Source organism: Chrysochloris asiatica, unplaced genomic scaffold (assembly GCF_000296735.1).
Source record: "Chrysochloris asiatica unplaced genomic scaffold, ChrAsi1.0 scaffold00220, whole genome shotgun sequence".
Classification (NCBI taxonomy): domain Eukaryota; kingdom Metazoa; phylum Chordata; class Mammalia; order Afrosoricida; family Chrysochloridae; genus Chrysochloris; species Chrysochloris asiatica.
Window position 1 is genome coordinate 3126726 of NW_006408738.1, and position 27526 is coordinate 3154251.

Below are 27526 nucleotides of genomic sequence, written 5' to 3' on the forward strand. Positions count from 1 at the left end.
GGCTGTGGGGTTTTTTGTTGTTGTTGCTGTTTTAATCCTAGAACCAACGTCGCCTTTTCCCACAATCCCACACAGTGTAGATAGTACATCAGGCCTGAGGAGCTGAGAGCTGGGTACTTCTTACAGCAATGGATCAGTGTGCACAAAGCACTCTGTAGTAAACAAGGAGGAAGAAGAGCGGTGTGTGTGGCCTTCAAGGATGTGCTACTCCAAACAGCCCTTAATGTTTGCATAAACTGAAGGAAGCTAAGATTAACCCAGAGGGTAAGGTCACACAATAGAGTAATCACTTACAATTCCTTCTCAGGGCAGATCCTAGAGTTTACTTCTGTTATGTACCATTCTTTCAGTCAGGGCCCCAATTGTCCACAACGATACTAAAAGTTTCCCAAAGTGTGCTGCTCCCTGCTGAGTGCACTTGCATACTTCCAAGCCTGTGGTAATTTGAGCCTCTACAGTTGCCATAGCAAGGAATTTTCCTCTGCTTCCCTGGAATGCATTTTCAGGACTTACAGACCTTTGGACAAGGTCTTTCAGATTCTCATTTTCAGCTGGAACGTGAAGGTAAGAATATGACTTAGAGAAAATGTTACTTAATGGCTGCATTTTCTTTCATCTTTAATATAGTAATGTACATATGTTGTTGTTGTGAAGTGCCATGGAGTAGGTTCTAACTCATAACCACCCTGTATTGGGTTTCCAAGGAGCGATTAGTGGGTTTGAACCACCAACCTTATGGTCAGCAATCCAATGTAGATATACTAATAGAGGTAAAAGGGAGCAGTTGTCCTCAGCAGACTGGGACTCATGACAAGCCGTGTGGATCAGAACAACTGTGCTCTCTAAGTCAGTGGCTGACTTTCCGGAACTAGACTGTCCCGCTATAGCAGGCAACCTCCAACCTTCCAGTAACGAACAAGTTAGTGATTTGCACTACTTAGGGACTCTATTATATAAATAATATAACGTTATCCTGAAAAAGAAAGTAATCTTGAGGAATGAAAAAAATTAAATGAAAGATGTCTGTAATTGTAAGTGTGGCATTGTAGGCTCAGTACTGGCCTGCAAACTGCAAGGCGAATGGTTCAAATCCAGCAGCAGCCCTCCAGGAGAAAGGTGAGGCTGTGTGTTCCCTTAGAGACTGCAGTCTAGGAGACGCGACATAGGGTCACTATGAGTCAGAGCCCACTCCAGGGCACTTAGCAACAACACAACTGATAGACACAGCCTAATAATTCATTATGGGTCGGAACTGACTCGACAGCACCTAATAACAGCAACAATGATAAGATTAGGCTTATAAATTCAGAACTGTGAGGCAAATTATTGGAAAACTTCCTCTGCCATAACATGTCTCCTCTCCACCAGGACCTTGTCCACAAATCTCGAGACCCTCTGCCCAGCCCTTCTCCCCACCTCCTCTCAGAAAGACTTCTACCTCAGGCTAGTTCTGCTTCTCGGGCTCCTTTCATCCAAATAATTGCTTAAGACTTGTTCAGAGCCTACAAAGGTGGCGAGGCAAGATCTCCATGCTGCAGCTGGGGACCTAAACATATACACAATCAATTGTTGTTAAGTGCCATCAAGTCAGTTCCAACTCACAGTGACTCTGTATAGGGTTTCCAAGGAGCAGCTAGAGGGTCTGAACCATTGACCTTGTGGTTCACCACACCACGACAGTGGAATGGTATCTGTAAAATTTACACAAAATACTAGCAGCATTGCAAGAAACAGCCACTATTTTTTTGCCAGGAAGTCAGGTGAGGCTTCACAAACGATGTCCTTCATGACCTTGGCCTTAGACAGGGAAACAAGCCGGTTGCCAACCAGTTAACGTTGCCAGCTCTCCAACACAAGGGTCATTTACAGCTGCGGCTCAGCATTGAGAGGTGTTGGAATTCTGGGAGAACTGGGAGATTCCTCACTGCTCCTATACTGTCCTACCACACCTACTTCCCCTAATATTTCTTCCCCTTTAAACTAACAATCCAAACCCACTACGCTCAAGTTGATTCCAACTCATAGCAATTGTGTAAAACAGAGCAGAAAGTGCTCCTTTGGGTTTCCAAGAGTAAAATGTTATGGACATGGACCCCTAACCTTGCGGGTAGCAGTCCCATGCTTAACCCACTCCACTACTAGGGTTCCTTGATTCCCCTTTAGTGATTATTGTTAAGTGTTGTCAATTCAGTTCTGACTCATAGAGACAGATTTATATAGGATTTCTGAGGTGAGGCTAGTGAGTTTGAACCACTGACGTTGAAGTTCAAACTAACCTTATAGTCCAGTGCTTTATCCTACAGGCCTATGGAGCCTTCAACACAGACACTATAATGGAAGTCATAGTAGACTGCTGTTATTGTTATGTGCTGTCAAGTCGATTCCAACCCATAGCGAACCATATAGGGTTTCCAAGGAGCACCTGGTGAGATTGAACCACAGACCTTGCAGTTCAAATGGCTTTGCAGTCTGGTGCATTAACCCACAGTTCCACACCAGACAGCTAAATAATTTCACTTTACTGTCCTTAGACACAGCACATTCTAGTAGCTCCTCATTCTTAAGTCTAGTACAAAGTCTGTAAGACTGCATTCTTAACTCCATGGACTTTGATATATTGTTGGCCTAGGGCTACCGTAACAAGTCTCAAAAACGAAGAGGCCTAAAGCAACAGAGATGCATTCTTTCACAGTATGGAGTCTAAATGTTTACAATGGTGACAGCAAGTTCATGTTGATTCTTGGGACAATATCATTAATATTACATGCAAATAACATTTTGCTAAAGATAATTCAAAAACAGCTGCAGCAGTGCATTGACAGGGAGCTGCCAAAGGTTCAGGTCTAATTCCGACGGGATCATGGAATGAGGAACAACATTGCTGCCATCAGATGGAGCATGGCTGAAAGTAGAGAATACCAGATAGATGTTTCCCTGTGCTTTATTGACTACATGAAAGCTTTTGATTGTGTGGATCATGACAAGCTATGGACAACATTGTGAATAATGAATATTCAGGAACATTTAATTGTGCTCTTGAGGAACATGTACATAGGCCAAGAGGTAGTTGTGCCAACAGAACCAGGGGACACTGAGTGGTTTAAATTCAGGAAAGGTGTGAGCCAGAGTTGTAATCTTTCACTGTACTTATTCAATGTGTATACTGAGATCAGAAGAACAAGATGTTACCCAGTTACCACTACCAACTGCTCTAAAAGGGATCACATAAGAAGGTCCAGGACAGAGTGGGGTAAAATGTGGAACAAAATTCAAAATCATGAAAGAGATCAAGTTTACTGTTCAGACAGAAACTGGCAGATCCCCTGAAAATATGGTCTTCAGTTCCCCTTGAGATCTGGATCTGAACTCGCCCCTGTGGTCCAACAGCCATTGCACCCACAAGCAGGTATAGGAGGCCAACACTAACACTAGTGAGGCTGTACACCTTAGGGAGTCAACAAGTCAAGATCGAAAGGGCAGCATTTACCCCAAGACAAAGTTCAGAAGGTTTCAGAAAGGAGTCATGGGAAAGGGAGGCAGTAGGATCAATGATACTACATTGAAGGGATTGTACTCAGTAAGATGAAACAAAACAGGAGAAATTGTTGAATGTGAAAGTGATTATCTGCTCTGTAAACATTTACCCAATTCACAATAAAAAGAAAAAAAGAAATACCCAGGGCACCAAAGTTTAAGAGACAAGGAAGGACAGTCAACAGAGAGAGTACAGCCAGCCAAAACCCTGACTTCAGACAACTAGGCTCTAAAAGTGTGAGAAAGTAAATCTCTCTTCTTCAAAACCACCCACTTTTTGGTATTTTGCTATAGCAGTCCTCGGAACCTAAGACCGTTACTTCATCTGCTCTCTGGTCATCCATTGGTCAGGTAATCTAGGAAAAGCAAGATCAAGAATAATTTCTCTTTATTTATCAGTTTTCAAAACAAGTTGGTTTCCAAGGATCTACTAAAGGCTTCCAAGGATGCTTCTTTGTTGTATTACATGCATGGTAGTTTTCTATTGCTGCCATCACAAATCATCACAAATGAAACAGCTTAAAATACTGCAAATTTAATCTGTATCACAATTCTGTCGGTCAGAAGTCCACACAAGACACCCCAGGTCAGCAGGCCACAGTCCCTCCTGGAGGCTCTGGTGGAGAATCGCCCAAGCTCTTTTAGGTGTTGACAGAGTTCAGCTCCACATGGATGCAGGACTCAGGTCGCGGTTTCCTTGCAGCCATCTGAAGGTCTTTCTCAGATGCGAGGTGCCATGCCTTGGCTCGGGTCTCTCTTTTCCTTCAGTGCCAGCTGCAGTAGGTCCAATACTTCTCAGGCTTCAAGTCTCTCCTGCTGCTTCTGTGGCCACATCTCCTGAGTGGCCTCCGGATACTCTCGTCTCTTCCATAGTATCTTTGTAACAACATTGGGTCCACCTGAGTAACCCAGGAAATCCCCCTTCTTAAGGTTCATATCACTAATTCCATCTTCAAACTCCTTTGTCATGCTATGTGACATATCACTGGTTTTAGGGATTAGGGCATGGACACCTTTGTTGTTGTTGTTGTTGTTGTTAAGTGCCATCAAGTTGGTTCTGACTCAACAACCCTGTATAGAGTTTCCACGGAGCAGCTGATGAGCTTGAACCACTGAATCTGTGGTTCAAACTGACCTTGTGGTCCAGCGCTTTATCCCACAGTGCCACACCAGGACTTGTTTGGTTGGTGTGTTATGTACCGTGGAGTCGGTTCCGACTCATAGAGACCTTGTATACGGTTTCTGAGGCTGTAAATATCTATGGGAGCAGAAAGCCTCATCTTTCTCCCACGGAACAGCTGGTAGTTTCGAACTGCTGACCTTGAGGTTAGCAGCCCAACTCATAATCACTACACAACCAGCGCTCCTTTAGAATTCCTTTAGAGGACTGTTATTCTGTTTATCAAAATACACATTTCTAAAAGACAGGTAGGAATACTTCAAAATAATACCATTCCTGTGTGATGGACTGTTTCTTTATAAACTTGAATTTATTCCAAACTTTCTAAACTATATGCATTATACTCATAAATCCTCCTGAAGTTGTGAAGAAAGAGACTGATGAACAGATGGTGGTTGAAATCCCAGCTCTGCATTCTTGGGCAAGTAATTGAACATGTCACCATCAGCTTCCCATACTTGTCAAGATAATAATTATTCCTCTAATAAAATTGATTTAAAAAGAAAAGTCTATAAAGGATCTACCATAAAAACACGAGTTTTCTTCCCAGCTCCTTCCTAAAGTGATCACATTGTACTGTTATTAACTGTATCTCTGGGCTGGTCACTAGCCTTTCAGCGCTTAACCAATGCTCCACCAGGAAATGCTGATCACACTTAATCTCTGGAATATGGTCCAGACATTAACACCACCATCTATCAGTGGAGGCTTGCGTGTTGGCTTCAGTAGAACTTCCTGAGCATGGCAAATTGAAAAGACAGACCTGGTGATCCATCTCCAAACACCAGCCAATGAAAACCCAATGCAGCCTAATGATTCCCACCCATAACCAATCATGGTACAAAACCGGCTAACATTTCATCCTGTTATGTATGCGGTCATCATCGGTCAGGGATCAATTCAACAGCAGCTAACAACCACAGGCTATTCAGATATTATAAATACAGCTACTTCTTATAATAGAAAATGTTTCAGTAATCATTTATCTTTTGTTAGCTGAACTCACAGTGAGTCTCTGTCCTAAAGGACTCAACTCAGCCTGAAAACTGGCTTTGCTAAGCTGGGGCGCTTAGTTCTGTCGCCCACTGCACGAAGACACTGGGATAGATGCTTTTCTTCAATTTCCACCCACCATTTACTGCTACATATTCTATGAGGGCCCTTTCGGTTCTAAACTTTTGTCACTCTTGTTTATAGAGTGGTAGGGTATATAAGGCTGTTGGCCCAGCACATGGCAGATTAAAGTGCTCATTAAGTGTTTAAGTATTATCATTATTATAATAAGTTGTAGCAATTAATGTCTTCTAGACTTCCAGCCAATTATTCTATAGTGATAGCGCTCCCTCTCTCTGCATTCCTCATTTTGTGTCTTTAAAAATTCTTCTCTATTCTCAGCCCATGAAGACTGTCCCCACCTCAGAGACAATATGGCAATGACCACAGAGTTGGGGAAACAGAAACCGTTGAAAGAGGTGGCAGGGATCCCCCTGCAGGCTGCATCTGTGGACAACTGGAGTCAAATCCAAAAATTTGAGGCCAAGCCAGACGATCTTCTCATTTGTACCTACCCTAAATCAGGTGACTGTGGGGAGGGGCAACAGAGACCTTTGATCTGCTGAGCCAGCCAACAGAGCCTTTTCATATAACTTGGAATTCCTCTTGACAGCATGTTTGTATTTATTCTAGAACGCTTGCTCCTTCCGATTGTTCCTGAGTGCATTTGCTCTCAAAATGCCTAGTACCCCTGAGTTTAGCCAGGGATCAACACACTGGCTTCACAGGACCCCACCAAGTGTATGCTCTGAGTGGATGGCATAAGGGGCTTCGCCTCCCCCACTTCCTCTCATAGCTGTCTCCAAGGCAGAAAAGGAGAAAGAGGAGGCTGATTCCGGTGGAAACCCAAAGCCCACTGTCAAAGGATGAGGTTTTCCTGCACAGATCTCCATCTGTCCAGACTCACAGATCCTAACTTCAGGGAAGGTTATCAAAGCAAACATCAATCTCTAAGTTTTCTCTGTTTAATAAGCAGGAGGCAGAGGGACAGATGATTTAACAAGTTTCTGCTTCTCACCCTTTCCATCTGGGCCTCAGGGACAACATGGATTCAGGAAATTGTGGACATGATCGAACAGAATGGGGACTTGGAGAAATGCCAGCGGATGATCATCCAACACCGCCATCCTTTCATTGAGTGGGCGCGTCCCCCCCAGCCCTCTGGTAAGAGCGCCAGTCACCTTGGCCTGTCTCTAATCCTTCTTTCTCTTCTCTGCTGCTATTTCTATCCTCCTTGTCTCAGTCCTCACCTTCTTCTGCTGCTTCTGTCTTTTTTCTATTTCCTCTGCTTTTTAAAATTTCTCTTGTTCTTCATCCTCTCTTAAACCCTTTTGTTCTTTCTCTCCTTTTTGAACACTTTAATGTTTTTTGGCAGAAATGGATCACCGAATAGGGATATATGTTAGTGATCCATTCTGGTTTATTTCCTCCTTACACCACCACCCCCTCTAGTCCTGTGCTTTTTAGAACACACAGAGAAAGCACCAAGTTGCTAATGGGCAATTCACACCCCTCACTTACCTCCACCCCTTATTAGCCTGATTCTACCAAGCGCCTGCTAATCGCCCAATTCTGTATTTGGAGACATTCATTTCTATTAAGTGGACTGGCCTCTTTTAGATCATGTGCAGCCTGGGAGCTTTGCTCTTCAGAATGAAACAGAGAAGGTCAGCGCAGATACTCCAAGTGACTAGAAGTTTCAGGAAGTATTTTGTGAACTTTTTTGCAAACAATCACTGGAGAAAGACCGATTTCTCTGTGGGTACCATTGTACAGACCAGTGTCAGCTAAGTAGCCAGAACTAAGAAAATGCACTCAGTGCAACTCTAGCATTATAGACTGGAGCAACTGGTTGAGAGAATCTCTGAAAAATGTGGGGAGAGAAGAGTTCCGGAGCGGACACACATCAGAATCATGGAACCTGGGCAGAGGCATGTCTCCAGTATAGAGTATTCGTTTTCCTCAGACCCCCTGGCTGCCAGCCCATCTGACTCTCTTTGGCTCTCTTGGTTATGGCTGCCTCTGCAGTCTTCACGGCCTAACAAAGAGCTTTGTAATCAAGTGTGCGGCTTCATTCCTGTCCTTCCCTGTCTATGTGGCTCTGACCCTGTACACAGTTTACCTCTGCTTGTTTAATTATGATCCCTCTCCATGTGTAACCAAGACCGCCAATGTTTATTAGTGTCTGGCCTGATGCTTGAGAAGCAGAGTTGTACCTTCACGAGAGACTCACCCATAGCCCACTGCAGTACAGTTGGTCCTGACTCTTAGTGACTACAATTGCTTTAGCCCACTACCATCCAGCCGATTTCCACTTACAAGCACCTTGTATTGGCAGCTCTGGTAGCGGAGTGGTTACGAATTGGACTGCGAGGCACAAGGTCAGCAGTTCGAAACTAACCAGCTGCTCTGCGGGAGAAAGGTGAGGCTTTCTGCTCCCATAAAGATTTACAGCCTCGGAAACCCTGTACAGGGTCACTATGAGTCGGATCCGACTCCACGGCACCTAACAACAAATTGGGTATCTGAGGCTGTAAATGTTTATGGGAGCAGAAAATCTCATCTTTCTCCCATGGAATAGCTGATGACGCTGAGCTTCAGACCTTGTGGTAAGCAGCGCCTCCATGTTAGTTAGCCTTTCCGTTTCTCCACCTGCAGCATGTGGCTAGAATGAGTGACTACCTCACTATATATTAACTACCTCACTATATATTAACTATCTCACGTATTTTAACTCATTTAATATTCACAACAACACTTGTTAATATATGTCTTCGTGTGGTGCTGCGGGTTAATGCGCTGGACAGCAATGTCAGTTTGAACTGCAAGATCGGTGGTTCAAGCTCACCAGCCACTCCTTAGAAACCCTACACAGGGTTGCTATTCAATGGCACTTAACATCAACAAAAATATATGTCAAAAGTTTATAACAACATCTGGCTCATGGTAGATAGTATCCTGTAGGATAAGCACTGGACTGCTAATCACATGGTCGGCAGTTCAAACCCACCAGCCATTCCTCGACAATCCTGTACAGGATCTCTATGAATGAGAACCAACTGAATGGCACTTAACAACAAGAACAAGTGCTAGGTATTGTGAATTAACCACATTCCAGCTGACTCCTTGCCCTCGGCCATCATGTAGTCCTGAATCTTACAAGCTCAGACTTCGATCTTTTTTCTGCTTTCTGTCTTTGTCACTGTTGTCTTATCTTTGACAATCTGGGAGATGAATAGAGAACAAAAGAATCTAAGTCAGAATTCTAATGAGGTGTTTCTGGTAGTTTGAAACAGAATCCAATCACTGAGTCTCCATGAGAAACAGGAAGGCATTCTCTCAAGTCAACACCAACAACTCTAGAATTTGGAGAAATGATGATAGTACCCCATAGACCAGCATAACAAGGCATACAGAGGTCCAAATGGTTCTTGAGAAACCAAAGTACCCAATGTTCAAAGAAATAACAGATTACAAACAGCCGCAGGCTTTGGGGTCTTTACAGCCACAAATGCAATAGTGCTGGCCAAGCAGTTTGATTTCAGAGTAAATGATCTCTACACCACAGAGGTAAGAAACACCACTGAGAGTAGGAGGGTGGTTTCTGAAACACACCAACATGTGATAGTCAAGTATGCCAACTATCTTAAAAGGGAATCTGGGATGGGATGGTAAGTGTAAAGCAAAAAATAAAAACGTGCCAGCAACATTACAAAATGGGGACAGAACTTGAACTTGAATCGACATTTCTCCTAAGAAGCTATACAAATGGACAATAAACATATGAACAGATATTCAACCTCCTTAGTCTTTGTTGTTAGGTGCTGATGAGTTAGTTTCAACTTCTAGCACCCCTGTGCACAAAGGAACAGAACCCTGCCCGGTCCTGGGCCATTCTCACAACTGTGGGTACACTGGCGCCCACTGCTGCTGCCACATATGAAATATCTACAATAGGCAAATACATAAATGCAGAAGGTGGCTGGCAGGCCAGCAGGGCTAAAGGAGCAGGGCTTGAGGACTTACATTTAAGGGGAGCAGAGCTTCTGTTTGGGATGACGACAAAGTTTTGGAAATGGATGCTAGTGAAGGTTATACAACTTTCTAAGTATAATTAATGCAATCAAGTTGAACATTTAAAAATGTTTAAGTTTTGTTATGTATATTTTATGAGAGTAAAATTACATAAGTGTGTGTTGTTGTTAAGTGCCGTTGAATCGGTTCTAACACATAGTGACGCTGTATAGGGTTTCCCAGGATCAGCTATGTTGGAACTGTTGACCTTGCAGTACGCCATCCAGTGCTGAGCCTACAACACCACATCCAGACACACACACACACACACACACACACACACACACACATACACATACACATACACATACACATACATATACATATATATATATATATATATATATATAAAGCTCCCAGAGACACTATGGTGTGGAGCTGTCTCCTACCTATTCAGGCTCCAACTCCGTTCTCCTCCCACTTTCATCCCTACAACCAATGCAGTCACTCAACAATCAAGGTATCACAGGTGTAATTGTTGTTGTTAAGTGCCATCGAGTCAGTTCTGACTCAAAGTGATCCTGTGTAGGGTTTCCAAGGAGCAGCTGATGAGCTTGAACTGCCGACCTTGCAGTTCAAACAGCTTTGCAGTCTGGTGCATTAACCCACAGCACCACCCCAGGACTCCACAGGTGTAATTACATGAGGATGTATTCAAAACACAACAAATCTGTAGTGAGTGCGTGTGAGTGTCAGTAAGAGTGTGTTTGTGTGTGCATTTAAATTGTAGAGAGGTAAAAATCTAGGGATTACCTGCTAGTTCAACAAACATTGATAGCCCTCAATATTGTGGTCCTGTTTGCTGTTGTTGTTAGTGCCATCGAGTCGGTTCTAATCCATAGCGACCCTGTATCAGGTTTCTGAGCAGTGACTGGTGAGCCTGAACCACCAACCTTGCAGTTCAAACTCACTTTGCAGTCCAGCGCATTAACCCACAGAGCCACACCAGGACTCCTATGGTCCCATGGCAGGGATAAATTCAGATTACATAAGTGCACATACCAAAGGAGCATTATGTGTCACTATGATGCTGACAAAGGTTTCTGTAGTACTTCCAGACTAGCACAGACAAGGAAGAAAGACCTGATGATCCACAGCATTCCTCATCACACTGTACACGGCACATCAGGAGTCTACGGCTGACTCAGCATTCCCCATCACACCGTACAGGGCGCATCAGGAGTCTACGGCTGACTCAGCATTCCCCATCACACTGTACACGGCACATCAGGAGTCTAAGGCTGACTAAGCATTCTCCATCACACTGTACACGGCACATCAGGAGTCTATGGCTGACTCAGCATTCCCCATCACACCGTACACGGCGCATCAGGAGTCTACGGCTGATGACAACCACAGCAGCATGCTAGCTAGACTCGGCATAGGGTGAGGTCATTAGGGTAGGAGGTGCAGGAGGTGGAGAGGACGTGGTTAAAGGACAATTCCTGGAGAATTTATGTGGTACCTGATATGATACACTGTCAGTGTTGGTGCATTTCTGTCCACCTCACAAATTCCTAGGGAAGCAAGAAATCACCTTCTGTCTAACGCTGTACTCCCACACAGCCATCTGCACAAACGCTGCTTTAGAAGGTGATTGCTGAATTGATTTATCCCCATATAACGGAGTCCTTTTGTGGTGCTGTAGGATAAGCACTGAACCACAAGGTGGTTAGAATTGCAAGTTCAGCAGTTCAAACTCACCAGTTGCTCCTCAGAAACCTTATGAAGGGTCACTATGAGTCAGAACCAACTCAATGATACTTCACAACAACAAGCCTTAGATCATTTGACTCAACTTCCAGAGTTAAAGTCCTTGAACAGACAGTAACAGCAAACTGGTACCCTGCCTTCCCTTCTTCCCCTCCAGGTGGGACTGGGAGGGAAACTGCACACTGAGAGGGACGTGCACTTCACACACTAGAGTCTAAGTGGCCAAGGCAGTGTGCAAGGGCGATGAGACAATCCCAGTAACATTTCCTGGAGCACTGATGTGACAGAGAGCACAGATAATCCACCTAACTTGGGAAACACTGGCAGCTTGCTTTCAGCAAAGTCTCACACACCAAGAAGCAGTTCTTCAGCAGAAAAGGTGGAGCTGGGGCTGAACGGGGCCTGCCAGGGAGGAAGGGGAGGGGTGCTGTTGCTCATCATTGGTGGGAAGGGTGCTCGTGAGCCCTGAGCAGACTGTGATGACCAGAAGTAATGCCCCATTCAGGCACTGGCGGTCACTGCCCACAAGGCATCAGTGACTGACTCGTGATAAAAGTGACGAGAGCCTCCAGACCCACTAGTATCAGAAGGGAAGCTATAGAGCAGCAGGTCACATCTCAGACAGAGAGCATGGGGACCGGCAGTCTCCTTCCACCTGGCCCTTGTCCTGTGTCCTCTGTGCCAACTCACAGTCTCCTCACGTTTGCCATCTCTTTGTCACTTTATATTGTGCTTGCTAAGCTCTATCATCATTTGATTTTCAGCTGTGTCCTGCTATTCAACCTGATTCAGCCATGTTCAGACCGACCCAAAAATGCTCAAAGATAAACAAAGAACCCAGAGGGAGCAGGATTCAGACACTAAACAGTCAAAATGTGACAACAGTATCCCAGAATGAAAGGCAGGAGAATGGAGAAGTATCTTTCAGCAGGTTCCTATTTGCCTACCCCACCCCTATCTTTGGGAAACCGGACACGGATAAGAGAGGGCCTCAGACACCAGTTAGCTTAGCCCAGTGCTCAAAGATCTGAAGACACTTCTTAGGCAATGAGGTCCCACCACCCTCCAGAGCCTCAGAGTAGGGGGGAGCTCAGTGTAGGGGTCACTTCATAGCAAAAAGAGTTGATTCACATTAAAAGTAAAATTCTATTTTATAACCAGTTATGGGGGTTTCTTTGCAATTTTCGAAAAGGCTGTTTCACTCAGCCAACCTTTTCACCCTGTGTAAAGAAGGAATCTGCTTCCTTTAAGATGTGTCAGGGTCAAAACTTAAGTGTCATCTAAGAGCATCCAGGTACTCTTAATCCCTGGAGCTCTTTCATTCTCAGCACTAACAGTTCTCTGCTTACTCCTGACGTCATGTGTACACATCTCAGGTTCCTACAGCATAGAGTAAGCTTCTTAGAGAATATGGCTGTATCTTCTTTCCCACTAAACTGAAATTAACACAAAGGTTACACAGAACAATGTCTAATAAATATTTTAAATGAGAGTAGAAATCATGAATGAAATGCCATCAACTATGAGTATTTTAAAAATGAAAGAAAAAAGAATGAACTATTTGCCAGGCACATGTACAAACTGCTCTATAAAACATCAGAATCTGAACTGGCTGCTTGTCAAGAGGTGTCTGGTTCCTGGTCCTGGTGGACTTCGCCTCAAACAAGATGTCACTTTTCCATTCTCTGTTTCTGTCTTTTCATTCTTAAAGTGACAGAGTTAGAATAAATTAATTGTAAGATCCACCTTTGGTTCTCAAGTTCTGTGATTCTGTGAAACGAATGGTAAGATCAGTCATTTCATCGTGAAATCACAAAAGAAAAGCACAAGGTGAACCAAAAGATAAGCAAGTGATGGGACATTCTGGGCCAAGTCTAGCAGGTAAGTTCCCCAGTAAGTTCGTGCACTCTGAGATGTTTCCTCTTGACATATTTTACAGGAGTGGAAAAAGCTAACGCAATGGCCTCTCCAAGAATACTAAGGACTCACCTTCCCACTCAGCTGTTGCCTCCATCTTTCTGGGAAAACAACTGCAAGGTAGAACACACACATTCACACACACACACGCCAATCTTTTTCTCCAGTGACAGAAGGGGATATTGAGTTTAGTAAGAATAAATCCTCCAGAACCCAACTTAGAACATCTGTCATTCATAGTCACTTGGCCACTGTCTCAGGTCTGGCGAATGTACCAGCACTAAGAGGAAATGTGTAGCGCTCCATCCAAGAGGCTGCCCACCTACTGACTTTCCTGTAAGACCCGAGGACACGGGGCTTATGAATCGAGAAGTGGAGATGCGGGAGGAGGCAGTTAGTGCCTGGCTCTGAATAAGGAGACACAGGATGGTGCTCAGAGATGGAGGTGACGGGAAAGTTCCTTCAACAGAGCAGCGAGGAAAGAGTTCAGGAGAGAAAAACACTTAAGTTGTTTTGGGTTTTTTTGTTTTTTTTAAGGTAAACAGATGAAGCTATGTTCTTGGGAAAGGAGCTCTGATAGTGTAGTGGGTTGCAAGTTGGGCTGCTAACCAAGGTTGGCAGTTCAAATCTATTGGCCCCTCTGTGGGAGAAAGATGAGACTTTCTGTTCCTGTCAAGAGTTACAGCCTCGGAAACCCTCTATGGGGTCTCTGACTTAGAACCAACTCCACAGCACATCATCACCAACCACCATGTTCTTAGAAAGGAAATTCGGTTTTGACCGCTAGTAGACTTAAGGCTCATCAAAGCAGAGATTTTCTTTTAGTTTTCTTTTAGTCTAGTGGCTAATACAGATGTCCAGGTGTAATACAGATGTCCAGGTATAATACAGATGTCCAGGTATAGCACATGATTGGCGGTTCGAACCCTCCAGCCACTCCTTAGAAACTCTATACAGGGTTGCAACTGGAATTGACTCGACAGCACTTAACAACAACAACACAGTGTCTGATAAGTTCCTGGCACATAGAGGGCATGTTTCCTAAATGAACAAATGACTCAAGGTCTGGAAGGGAATGAAATCAAGGGTACAAACTGAGTTGTCACTCACGGTTTGAAAACGAGAAGGGCACTGCTTTCTCAGAGGTGGGAAGAAAAAGGGAAGTTCAGAAAGATAGATTTCTCAGGGAGAAGAGGGATGCAGAGAGGATTTCCATGAAGTGAACCAAATCCTTCCAATACAATTGCATATGGGGAAGAGGGCTTCCATCTCTAGGACTATGCTTACATCAAGTGAACCAAATCCTTCCAGTACAATTGCACATATCTCTAGGACTATGAACAACTGCTGTTGCTGCGGTTGTTGTGGCTAAGGGCCTTCAAGTCAGTCCGGACTCATGGAAACTTGTGTAGGGTTTCTGAGGAGTGGCTTGTGGGTTTGAACTATTGACCTAGTGGTTAGCAGTCCAATATTTATCCTTCATTCCACACCAGGACTCCCATGCTTAGAGCACATGAAACAAGAAAAGTGAAAATTGAAACAGACAATTACAAATACTCACAGCATCTGGAACCACAAAAGGACCACAGCCTTTGGACAGGCAGCAATGGTAGAGCCAAGGATGCCTTTCTTCTTTCATCTAGGCTCTCAGCTCCCCTGAGACTAGGTAACCACAAGTCTCTCCCCACAGTTTGAAATTCAAACTTACACATCTTGTTTTGTCCAAGAAACAGAAAGCTGATCAATGAACATTAAGTGGTCCCACAGCCCCAACTGTCAGTGATCACAGGTGCTTGAGAGAAAAACACAAATCCTCTCTGGAAGGACACAGTTTCAACTTGTACTCCACAAGATTTCCAATTAAGCTTGCCAACCAAAAACACCAAATACACAAAGAAGCAAGCCACTCTGAAAGAGGGTCTGCAAAATGAACACACAGCAGAATTAGCCTTCAATACTTCTGACAGTCAGCAGTTCACATTCACCAGCTGATCCTCAGACACTCTATCCAAGGTCACTACTAGCCAGAACCGACTCGATGACACTCAGCAATAGTTATCAGTAAAGCATTGGATTTAAAATATAAAACAGCAAAGAATGTTTAAAGTGTGTAAGGAAATAAAAGATTGACTAACACCAAAAATAAATTCTTATTATTAAATATAATTACCAAGTACACAGAATTTCTATAACTGAAAATATGTAATCATGGACAAACCCTCAAGGATAGGACATAGAAAGATACAGCTGAAGAGAGAATTAGTGAATTGAGAGAGGAAGCTGGACTGAGACTTTAGAGGAAGAAGACTTGCAGCTAGTGATGAGAAATGTGATGGGAGCAGAGGAATTTTAAAATTGGTTGTGGAGCAGCAATGAGGTAACACCAGGCAGAGATTTAAAAGCATAAATTTTTTAATGAGCTAAATTAAATTTTTTAAATATGTTCTTCATAGAAGCTATGGAAAATTGGAGAAGAAAAAACTGTGTATTAGGAATTGGAAAACAAGAACAGAAAAAACATCTTCTAGAGTAGGGCTTCTCCACCTCAGCACCATTTCCATTTGGGGCTGAATGACTGCTGCAGGTTGGGCTGTCCTGTGCATTGTGGGATACTCTAGCAGCATCCCTCATGCCTTGACTCTAACCTATAGGTGTCAACAGTAACTCCCTCGATTCTGACAACCAAAACTATATCCATACATAGTCAACTGTCCCTTGATGTGTGAAAGCACACCCAGTTGACAACCACATTTTAGAGAGAAAAAAGGCCCACAGCATTGAAATAACTGGTCATGAATCTGAGGTAGGGGGTCAGCGAAGCCATGTTGGGATTGATGGTATTAGATAGAATATGAGCTGAGTATATAGGAGTCATTAATATCACATGTAATTACATTTTTTCTGAAGATAATTCAAAAAACTGCTGTAACAGTACATCAACAGAGACCTGCCAGAAACTCAAGCTGGATTCAGAAAAGGACAAAAAAAAAACTACAGATATCAATGATGATGTCATATGGATCTTAACTAAGAGCAGAGAATATCAGAAAGATGCTTACCTGTGCCTTAGTTTATTGACTATGCAAGTATTTTCAACTGTATGGATCAAAACAAGCTATGGATAACATTGTGAAGCATGGGGACTCAGGAACACTTGATTGTGCTCATGAGGCACCCTACATAGACCAAGAGGCAGTTGTTGAACCAGAAGAAGGGAATACCGAATGGTTTAAAGTCAGGAAAGGCGTACAGCAGAGCTGTAGTCTTTCACATGTGTTCTATCTGTATGCTGAGCAAATAACCTGAGACGCTGAACCATATGAAGAAGAACACAGCATTAAGACTGGAGAAAGACTCAGTAACAACCTGTGATATGCAGATGACATCACCTTTAGTTGTTGAAAGGGAAGAGGACATAAAATTCGTGCTGATGAATATCAAAGAGCACAGCCTTCTGTATGGATTACACCTCAATGTAAAGAAAACAAAAATCCTCACAACTGGACCAATTAACATAAAAATAAATGGAGAAAAGATTGAAGCTTTCAAAGATTTCATTTTGCTTGGATCTACAATCAACACTCATAAAAGCAACAGTCAAGAAGTCAACCAACATATTGCATTAGACAAATCCACTACACGAGACATCTTTAAAGTGTTCAGAAACAAAGACACCTGCTTGAGGATTGAGGTGTGCCTGACCGAAGCCATGATATTTTCAATAATCTCATATACATGTCAAAATAGGGCAATGAATAAAGAAGACCCTAGCATTGATGCCCTTTAGTTATAGTGTGGGAGAAGAATATTAAAAGAACCATGGACTGCCAGAAGAACAAACAAATCTCTCTTGGAAGAAGTATAATCAGAATAACCCTTAGTAACCAGATGGCAAGACTTGGAGAAGGACATCATGCCCAGTAAAGTGGAGGGTCAGTGCAAAAGAGGAGGATTCACAACGTGATGTGTTGGCAGCAATGGGCTCAAGCGTAATCATTGTGAGGGTGCCACAGGACCAGGCAGTGTCTCATTGTGTTGTGCACAGGGTCACTATGAGTCAGAGCCAACTTGACAGCATCTAACAGCAACAACAACAGGGTAGGCGTCACAATGATATCAAAGGTCAATCTTGGTTTAATTGAAAGAGTGGAGGATCAAAGGATATGGGCTCCTGGTTAAAATGAAATCTAAAGGGTGTGTTGTAGGTTCCGAGTGAAGTGATTTGGAATGAAAACAACACTTGCTGTTTTCTTGCTCCATGGTCCAAACTATTAACCATTAATCTATACTGCTTCTCCATGAAACCAACAAGGATAGCAGAAGGGTCTCAGCATGCAAAAAGAAGCTTCTGAGTGATGGCATGTCACAGTTTTGCTAGGGAAAGATTGTGGTCCTGACAACAAGGGAACAATCACAGTCAGGCTGGTACTAGGTAGACTTATTTAGAATCAAGAACAAACTCAGAAGAGAGGGCAAGCAGAGAGGGACTTCCATGAGGTCAACTCACTGGGCCAACACAGGATCAACCCAAATGAATTCTAGAAAAGAACATTTGTTGTGCTATTTGCAACCACTCTCTCCTCTTATCTCAAAGTTTCTTTATGTAGCTCGAAATGCCAAAGACTGTATGGTTTCTTACTACCATTTCCAAAGAATGAATCAAGTCCTTCCTGATCCTGGCACCTGGGAAGAATATTTTGAAAGCTTCATCAGTGGAAAAGGTAAAGGAACTCCTTCACATCTCTGGGTGCCTACTCTAACTTCAGCCGAGTCTAGGGGACCATGCAGAACATTTTGATGCCCCACAATATTGTGTGTCTCATTAGGAATATCTTCCCACAAACTGAGGAGTCTCTTGGTGGTACAAGCTGTTAACATGCTCTTCTGCTAAGATTGGAAGTTTGAATTCCTGAGATATTTGTAGATTTGTTTAGAAAAATTAAGCTGTTGAAATCTCGACAGAGCCTAGTTCTACTATGACACACATGGGGTCACGATGAATCACAATTGACTTGGTGACAGCTGATCTGGTGCCCAGATGGTGACTGGGGTAACAGGCTGACTCCTCTCATAGCATATCCCCAAGGCCTGAGCAAACACTGCAGACCTGATCTGAAACCCCTTACTCTCGTCATCCAACGTGTGGATTGGACCTCATCTCAAAGAGTGCTCCCTTCCCAACATGAGGCCATATGTGGTTGTGCATAATAGACTTGAAGCCACTGTAGGTAGCAGCATGGGGCAAATTATCCAGAGATTGACCCAACCTACATCACCATCAAATTAAACAGATGAAGATTCTAGGGATTTATATGATTCATAATTTTGTTTTGATTCTCTGCAATACACTTTAAGAAAACAAGAATCCTAATTATTGAAATATTTTATATTATCCCTATGTAAACTGTTCTTTTCATTTGTGTCTGTTACAGTGTGTTGGGGTCCCTGGTTTGACCATGTGAAAGGGTGGTGGAAGATAAAAGACCAATACCAGATTCTCTTCCTCTTCTATGAAGATATTAAGAGGGTGAGGAAATATCCCTCAAATGAGCCTCTTCAGACCGAGATACATAGAAACCCAGAACTGTTTCAGGGAGGGCTGTCTTGAAGAATTTAAGTATGTCTTTCTGATACCCTCTTCCATTCCAATTCAACATTACCACAGAATCCAAAGTATGAAATTCAGAAAGTGATGCACTTCATGGGAAAGAACCTGGATGAAACTGTACTAGATAAAATTGTCCAAGAGACGTCATTTGAGAAAATGAAAGAAAATCCCATGACAAATCGTTCTACAGTTCCCAAATCTATCATGGACCAATCAATTTCCCCCTTCATGAGAAAAGGTTGGTGGAACCTATTTACCAAATATTCAGCGTGTCTACTAACATACTACCTGCCTCTTAGCAAGAAGATGCTGAGTTTTTATTAGCTACTAGACAAAATCTGTTGCTAATGTTCCTAATATAGAAGGAAGTTTTCTTGGGGATTGTTCTGGGATATTGGGTTGCAAAGAAGCAAGAGTCACTTGAGCTAGCCCCAATAAAAGGGTCTCCTTCTGAGTATTCAAATGGAGCAACAAGGACAAGACAATCTACTAGGTAGCTAAGAATAGGAGCCCATTCTCATCCAGACATCTTGGGCGCCACTGGGTCCACTCTCCAGAACTCTCCATGTCTGCTCCATTTGTCTGTCTCAGTTGACCAGTATACCGACTCTCCACCCTATATAGTTTTTTCCACTTCAAAACCACTTTTGACTTAACTCCTGTTCATCACTTAACTGTGACCTTGACCCATGTCCTCTCTACATCTTGATTTTAACTATGACTACTGCTTGGATCACCTCACACAGGACAGAGCAGAGCTGCTCCCTGAGGTGACTGAAGCTGTCAGTCTTTAAGGGAGCAGGTTGCCTCATCTTGTTCCTTTCTAAACATGAAGACCTCTTAGGTTGCCCTTTTTAAAGCCATACCAACTTCTCTTCCTCTTCTTGCGTGATAGTTCACATGGGAGAAAAACATATACTTTTATTTTTCACAGTGGAACCAGGGTCTACATACTGCTTTTTGCAACTTATTTTCATTTGTGTGTGTGTGTGTGTGCACATGACTGCAATTTTTTTACACTCTTTCCAGCTCTACAACAGCATCACAACTACTGAAACAAGCCAAACACTATGGGAAAAGTCACACCAAGGAAAAGACGATTCCATCTCTTGTCTTACCACCAGATGGTCAGTGGCGAAAAGTAGGCTTTCTTTAGGACTATTTGTAGGCACATTTCGGTTTCCCTTCAAATATATGCACCCTCCTTACCTTAGGCTTATGCAAACACAAACAAAAGTATCTACCACTGATGAAAACTTGCTCACTAAAACACAAGCTGTGTTTTCTGTTATTATACAATACACCTTCACATAAAAGAAAATCAGACATCCATCCAGGGAAATGTACGTAGGCCCTTTAAGCTCCCAGGTTCTAGTAGCGCCATATTATAGCACAGTATGGACACTCCACAACGAAGCGAACCATTCCCACTACATTACTGTCGTTTTCAACTTTTGTCTTCATGGATAATGCTACAGTGAACATCTTTTTTTATGTGTATTTATTCTTTTATCTTTAAGTTTTTATTGTGGATTGAGTGAAAGTTTATAGGGCAGATCATCAGTTTTACATTCAACAAATCATACAACTTGTTTCATTACAATGATTACAATCCCCTCCATGGACCATCAGTTAACAATATTTCTCTGTATTCACTTTAGCTCTTTTTTTTAAAAAACAAAACAAAACAAAAAAACCACTCAGGCATATATAATAATTTATCACCAAAGGACACATTCTGCAAGTCTGCCTACTGGCTGCCAGCTCTCAGTCCCTCTCTTTCCATGAGTCTAGAGTCCTCAGCTGCTCCCTTTCTCCGTGTCCCCATCTCTGCCTCCATCTCTGGCATCGCTGCTTCTCTGGATAAGGTCTCACATTCTGCTTGTGCTCTTCTCCCTTGATGGTCCTAGGGTCCTCTGTTTCTGGACTGAAAGATTAACTACTCCCCCATTTTTGTTACAAAACTTCTACCTTTACAATTTTGATAGTCACAATTAGTCATGATAATTACTCACTATTGAACCATAAGAATCTTATACCTATCTCTTTTCACTAGACCCATCTAGACAAGATGACAACTATTCAGTGGGGACTCTTTCTTCCCCCACACACTCTTAAACTAAACTCCCTCTTGAAACCTCATAAGCCAGTCACTTCATGCCTTTATCGCCTCTTTAATTTTAGGTAGCCGATATCTAAATTGCCCATCCCTATCTACCCTGTGTACAGAGGGAATAGCATTGAATCTTGATTTGAAGACTCCTTCCCTCTCTGATGGTATTTAGAGTTACTACCTCCATGAGTGTAGGTCAAGTTCATCAAATTGTAGCAATTTACCCTTGTATACTTTATCAAAAATTGTTGTTGTGGTTGTTTTATCTTCCTCTAGTTGAGTTCTCATTATCAAGCCATTGAGGCTACGTCAAATAGGTACCATCTGCAAGTTTGGGTGTTCTTGTACATCTCCCCTCCCTTCATATCAGCTGGATGCTTCACTCTCAGCTCTAGCCCTCTGTGGCTATGTCCTTGTCCACGAGCTCAGGTATCCCCAGGTCTCACCACACTTTGGGCCAACCAGCCCTTCCTCTTCTCTCTCTCATCTCCAGGTCAACAGAAGTCAGTGGACTGTGGTTGAACTCAGCCCATTTCTAATTGCTGCCTTTCCCCCTCTTCCACTCACCAGTAGACCAATGTAGTCGCCAGCAAGCTTACATGCCTACTCATGTGTTCCTTTTGAGTTTCTGTCTTAGAGGGTGGTTTGTCCTGAAGGAACTTGATTGCTTGCCTTGATGGCTTCCCAGAGAGCAGCTTGTTTATTCTTGTAGTAACCAGTCATACTGCCATATTTGTTTTGGGTTTTTCCTGATAATCTTTCTTTGAAGATGTATCTTCTGTCACTCTAGATGTTCCAGGCTGGTCTGCTTGTCCTTTCTATTGGGAATGCCCCACCTCAGAAGGTTCTGAATGGGACTCAGGATTCCACCTAAGGTCCTATATTCTGCAAAGGCTCTGCAAGACGCCTATTTCACTGGGCAAGTTCTATAACCCCTTTTAGATATTCCAATCAGTTATAGACTGAAGATGGGCTTACAGGTTTTCTGTAATCATGTTTCCTGACATTCCTTTCTATCCCTCTCAAGAGTCTATTTTACAATAGTAGGTAAGGGAAACCAATATGCATAAAACATCAAGCATCTGAGTATTATTTCCTCTCTTCAATCTAAGCCTAGATCCTTGTATCACAGAGCCCTCTTGTTACAAGGTTGTATTTATTTCTGTCTCACTTAGCCCATGCAAACCTGTCTCAGTGTTCCCCTATCTACCTTGTTCTTCCACCTCCTCCCCTTTCTTGTATTGCCCGCCCCAACACCCGAACTATGATGTGTCTGCCCTTACCCTGTGCTCTACCATCGCCTCCCTCCACCTTCCCCTAAGCCCCCCACCCCAACACTTCCATTGTAGTTACCTTATATTCCATTCACTTTTCCCTCCATTTGAGAGAGTTTATTTTATCCTGTAATGTACCTGACCTTCTCACCATCTGGATCTCTGTTCCTCTGTGTTTACCTTCTTTCACATTGTAATTGTTTGATCACAGACTGACATCCCAGATCCTCTGAATTTGTTCTTATAGTTTTATTCTGTTCTTGAGTCTTCAGTTGAGTTCTGGGTGGTGCTGCCACATACATCATTCTCTGATTGTTATCTGTTCTTGTTGGTTCTCAGTCCACAGAACTCCCTTTAGGATGGTTTTCATTGCAGAGTTGGCTTTGGCAAAATCCCTTAAGCTATGTTTATCCTGGAACGTTTTGATTACACCATTGTATTTGATTGACAGATTGCTGAGTAGAGGACTCTTGGTTAGCAGATTTTTTTCTTTCATGGTTTTATATATGTCTCCCCATTGCCTTCTTGCTTGCATGATTTCAGTAGAAAAATCTGAGCTTAATCTGATTTGCTTGCCTTTGTACGTTACACTTCTCTTTTCCCTAGCTGCTTTTGAGATTCTGTCCTTATCTTTGATTTTAGAGAGATTGATTACTATATGTCTTGGTGATTTTCTTTTGGGGTCTACCCTTCCTGGGGTTCGTTGAGCTTCTTGAATGCTTATCTTTTCACTTTTCAGGATGTTAGGAAATTTTTCTTCCAGAAGTTCTTCAACTATCTCCTCTGTGGACTTGTGTGATTCTTCCTGTTCTGGAATGCTGGTAAATCTTAAGTTATTCCTCTTCATGTTATCTGATGTGAATCTTAGACCTTCTTCAGATTTTTTTATCCTTTTTTTCTGCTAGTTTTCCTTGATTTGTCTTCCAGCTCAGTAGTTCTGGCTTCCATCTCTTTAATTCTACTCCTTTGCCCTTTCAGTGTATTGGCTATTTCTGATATTCTGTTATTAATCGTTTGGACCTTTTTCTGTAGGTTTTGAATTGTTTCCAATGCTGTATCTATCTTATTTGATTGTTCCTGTAGCGCTCTCCTGACTTCTTCCTTATTTTTCTCAACTCTATTGTAAAGTGTTTTGATGCATTTTATAATCATTTTTCTGAATTCCTTCTCAGGCATTTCCAAGGCCTGCCCGCCTTCCAGTATGGAGTCTAGGTCTACTTCCAGCTCATTTTCCTCAATCACTTTATCTCATTTCTGGTCATGCGCTGATATGGTCATCTGTTTCTATTTTTTGGGCATATTAACGAGTTATCTGTGGCTTTAATATTTAGATGGGTGTGTGTTTTGGTATTTTTTATGCTTTCTGATTGCATCCCGGTAGATGTAATCAGGAGATGGGCTTCCCTTTTCACTCTTCTCCTGAGAAATTTCAAGATGTCACTGTTGGTCGTTATGATGTAACTCAGGATTTAATTTCCAGCCTGTTTCCTTTTTAGTCTGCCTTTCCTGCTCCAGAACCCCTGTTGAGGCCTTCTTCCTAGTGATAAACACTTTAGAGCTGACTGTGGCCATTTTGCGCTGCCACTTGATTTTAAGTGGAAATTGTCCCTTTAAATTTCAAGGAGATCTGTGTGCATGCATAGTAGAACCCTCCTGGGGTGAGGGTAAGGTGTCCACTCATTCAGGTCCCCCTTCTAGTCACCAGAATGGAGGTGCACAGACAGCAAAACACCAATGCACAGATTTTTTTTTTTTAAGTGCCCATACCTGTATCTCTACCGTTCTGTCAGGTGTCCGTGGCTGCTCTGATCCTTCCCTGACTCTGTCTTGCCCAAGATGGCGGCTCTGGGAGCAGCTGAGAGTCTTGGATTAGAAAGCACTGGATTTCTTGTGTCTGCTACAACTTCCACTGGCTGTAAGCCTTCTAACCTTCTAAGGATTCCTTTATATGTGGTTCAGAGTTCTGACACCATCCCCTGAGCCTGCTTGGTCCTGTCTTCTGTGTTGTTGCTGACAGAGCTCCTCACTGCACTTCCACCCTCTCCACCAACTGGTTTATTCTCCTACAGTGAACACCATTGTACATGTTCTTATACCCTGATACTTCTTTTTCCCAAAATAGTTTTCTAATGGAGCACTGGTGGGAGAAAAAGTCTCCCCCACATGGCTTTTGTTTTTATTTTTAGAATTACTGTGTGGTGAAAGGTAGCATCTCATTCATATTTTTGAAAGTTTTTCCAATAAGATGTAATTTGTTGTTGTTGTTAGATGCCATCAAGTCAGTATCAACTCACAGCAACCCTATGCATAACAGAACGAAGCACTGTCCGGTCCTGGGCCAACCTCACAATTGTTGTCATGCTTGAACCCATTGATGCTGCCACTTGGACAATCCATCTCACTGGGGGTCTTCCTACTTTTCTCTGACACTCCACCTTACCAAACATGATATCCTTCTCCGGCGACTGGTCCCTCCTGACAATCTGTCCAAAGTAGGAGTGACGAAGTTTGGCCATCCTGGCCTCCAAGGAGCATTCTGGCTGCACTTTTTCCAACACAGATCTGTTGGTTATTTTGGCAGCCCATGGCACTTTCAGTATTCTCCTGCAACATCATAACTCAAAAGCATCAATTCTTACATAAAGTAAAATGCATAGATCCTACATGTATTGAGCGCTATGGGTTAATGTGCCAGACTGCAAAGCCGTTTGAACTGCAAGGTCGGCGGTTCAAGCTCACCAGCTGCTCCTCAGCAACCCTACACAGGGTCACTATGGGTCTGAGTCGACTTGACAGCACTTAACAATAGGAACAGCATGCATTTAGGATACAAATTTTGATAAACATATATATGAATATGACCAGCACTGAAACAAGACATTAGAGATTTTCATTTTTAAATGTTCCCTTTTCCTATCCCTTTCCAGTAAGTCTCTAACCTCAGAGACTGTCAGTCTTGGTTGATTTTGCTTGTTCTTGGACTGTGTGAATGGAACCCTGTAGTATGCATTCTGTTGGGTCTGGCGTGTTTTGCTCAGCACAGTGTTATGAGATCCTGCCATGTGTCCGTAAGTTCATTCCTTTGCATTTCTATACCACCGTCCATCATTTAAGTTCACCTGACAAGGCTCAGGTCATGCTTTGGGTCACTTGGTTACCTGGTATAGAGGACCCTAATGCTTCCATTGGTGTCTACTTGAAGGAGAAGTTATCAATGGCAGATATGGCCATGATGCGTCACCAAGTCCTTCAGTGAGGAATGATGCTCCTCTTTGGTCTCTCTTAGGAACTGTGGGAGACTGGAAAGACCACTTCACTGTGGCTCAGAATGAGAGGTTTGATCAAATCTACATGGAAAAGATGAAAGGAACCTCAATAACTTTCTGCATGGAGCTCTGGACAAAACCAAATAAAACAGAGAGAAGACAAGAAAGGGGCCGCTCTTGTCAGTCCCTTAGCTGCAGCCAGAATTTCTGGTCCCACCGTGTGAAATTATGAGGGGCTTCAAACATTTTATGGAAAAATTCCATTATCATTTCATTCCATTTTTCATTGAATGTTTTGAAACCCCCTCATATGTTATAATGCAAATTGTCAGTGATTATATTAATAATATATAACAACTTCATTCTTAAAGTGCCGTGCCTAATGCCTATTTTCTCAACTATTCCTTTCAAAGGGAAAACTAAGATGACTTAATAAAGAAAGCAAAATCAAAGGCCTCAACACTGCAAAGGTGTTTTTTTTTTAACTCTCAATTTTCCTGTCAAAGTATTACCTTAGTTTTCTAGTCTGTACAGTAATGATACCTTGTATACAATACATCAATATTTGGTTATGTTTATCTCACTAACATGAAGTTGCTGAAGGCTTTGTCTATCCCTCATGGAATAAATGCTGTCTCCTCTCTCCCACAAAGTCCTCCAAACAAGCTAAGAAACCCAGAGCCTTAGTCTTAGGCTGGAGAAGAAAACCAGTGGAGCTTTATGTATAGTATGGTGCTGTGGGCTAATGTGCTGGACTGCAAAGTCGGTGAACCACAAGGCTGGCAGTTCAAGCTCACCAACTGCTCCTCAGAAACTCTATATAGGGTCACTATGGGTTGGAAGTGACTTGACGGCACTTAACAACAACATATATATGTATATATGAAAGGAGAAGGAGCTCTGGTAGCATAGTGGTTACAAGGTGGGCTGCTAACCTCGAGGTCAGCAGTTCAAAACTACCAGCCATTCCATAGGGAACCTGTACATGGACTAAGAGGCAGTTGTTCAAACAGAACAAGGTGACACTGAATGGAATGAAATCAGGAAAGGTGTGCACCAGCGGCTAGTCTGTCAGGATACTTATTCAGTCTGCATGCTGAGCAAGTAATCCATGAAACTGGATTCTATGAAGACAAATGTGTCATCAGGATTGGAGGAAGACTTATTAACAACCTGTGACAAGCAGATGATACAACCTTGCTTGCTGAAAATGAAAAGGACTTAAAATATTAGCTGATGAAGATCAAAAATCACACAGTATAAACTGCACTTCAGTGTAAACAAAACAAAAATCCTCACAAGTGGATCAATGTTGTTGTTGTTGTTGTTGTTGTTATGTGCCATCGAGTCGGTTCCGACCCATAGCGACCCTGTACAGGGTTTCCGAGGGTGTAAATCTTTACAGGAGTAGAAAGCTTCATCTTTCTCCCGCGGAGCAGCTGGTAGTTTCGAACCACTGACCTTAAGGTTCGCAGCCCGATTCGTAACCACTACGCTCATCATGATAAATGTATAAAATATTTAAGTTGTCAAAGATTTCATTTTGCTTGTATCAACAATCAACATTCATTGAAGCAGCAGTCAAGAAAGCAAATGACATATTATATTATGCAAATCTGCTGCACAAAACTTATTTTAAAAATGTGTTCAAGAGAAAAGATGTCAGTTCAAGGACTAAGGTGCACCTGACCTAAGACACAGTATTTTCAATTGCCTCGTAGGCATGTGAAAGTTGGACAATGAATAAGGAAGATCATAGAAAAATTGATGCACTTGAATTATGGTGTTGGAGAA

General features: G+C 42.7%; 1 protein-coding gene across 1 annotated transcript; it reads left to right on the forward strand.

Moving 5' to 3' along the window:
• The first annotated feature begins 6127 nt into the window (after positions 1–6127).
• On the forward strand, positions 6128–25964 carry SULT1C2 (sulfotransferase family, cytosolic, 1C, member 2). Its single transcript, XM_006873042.1, has 7 exons — positions 6128–6292; positions 6806–6931; positions 13494–13591; positions 18066–18192; positions 18904–18998; positions 19137–19317; positions 25753–25964. The coding sequence occupies exons 1-7, from the start codon at positions 6142–6144 to the stop codon at positions 25962–25964; spliced, it is 990 nt and encodes a 329-aa protein (XP_006873104.1). The 5' UTR covers positions 6128–6141.
• The last annotated feature ends 1562 nt before the right edge of the window (positions 25965–27526 follow it).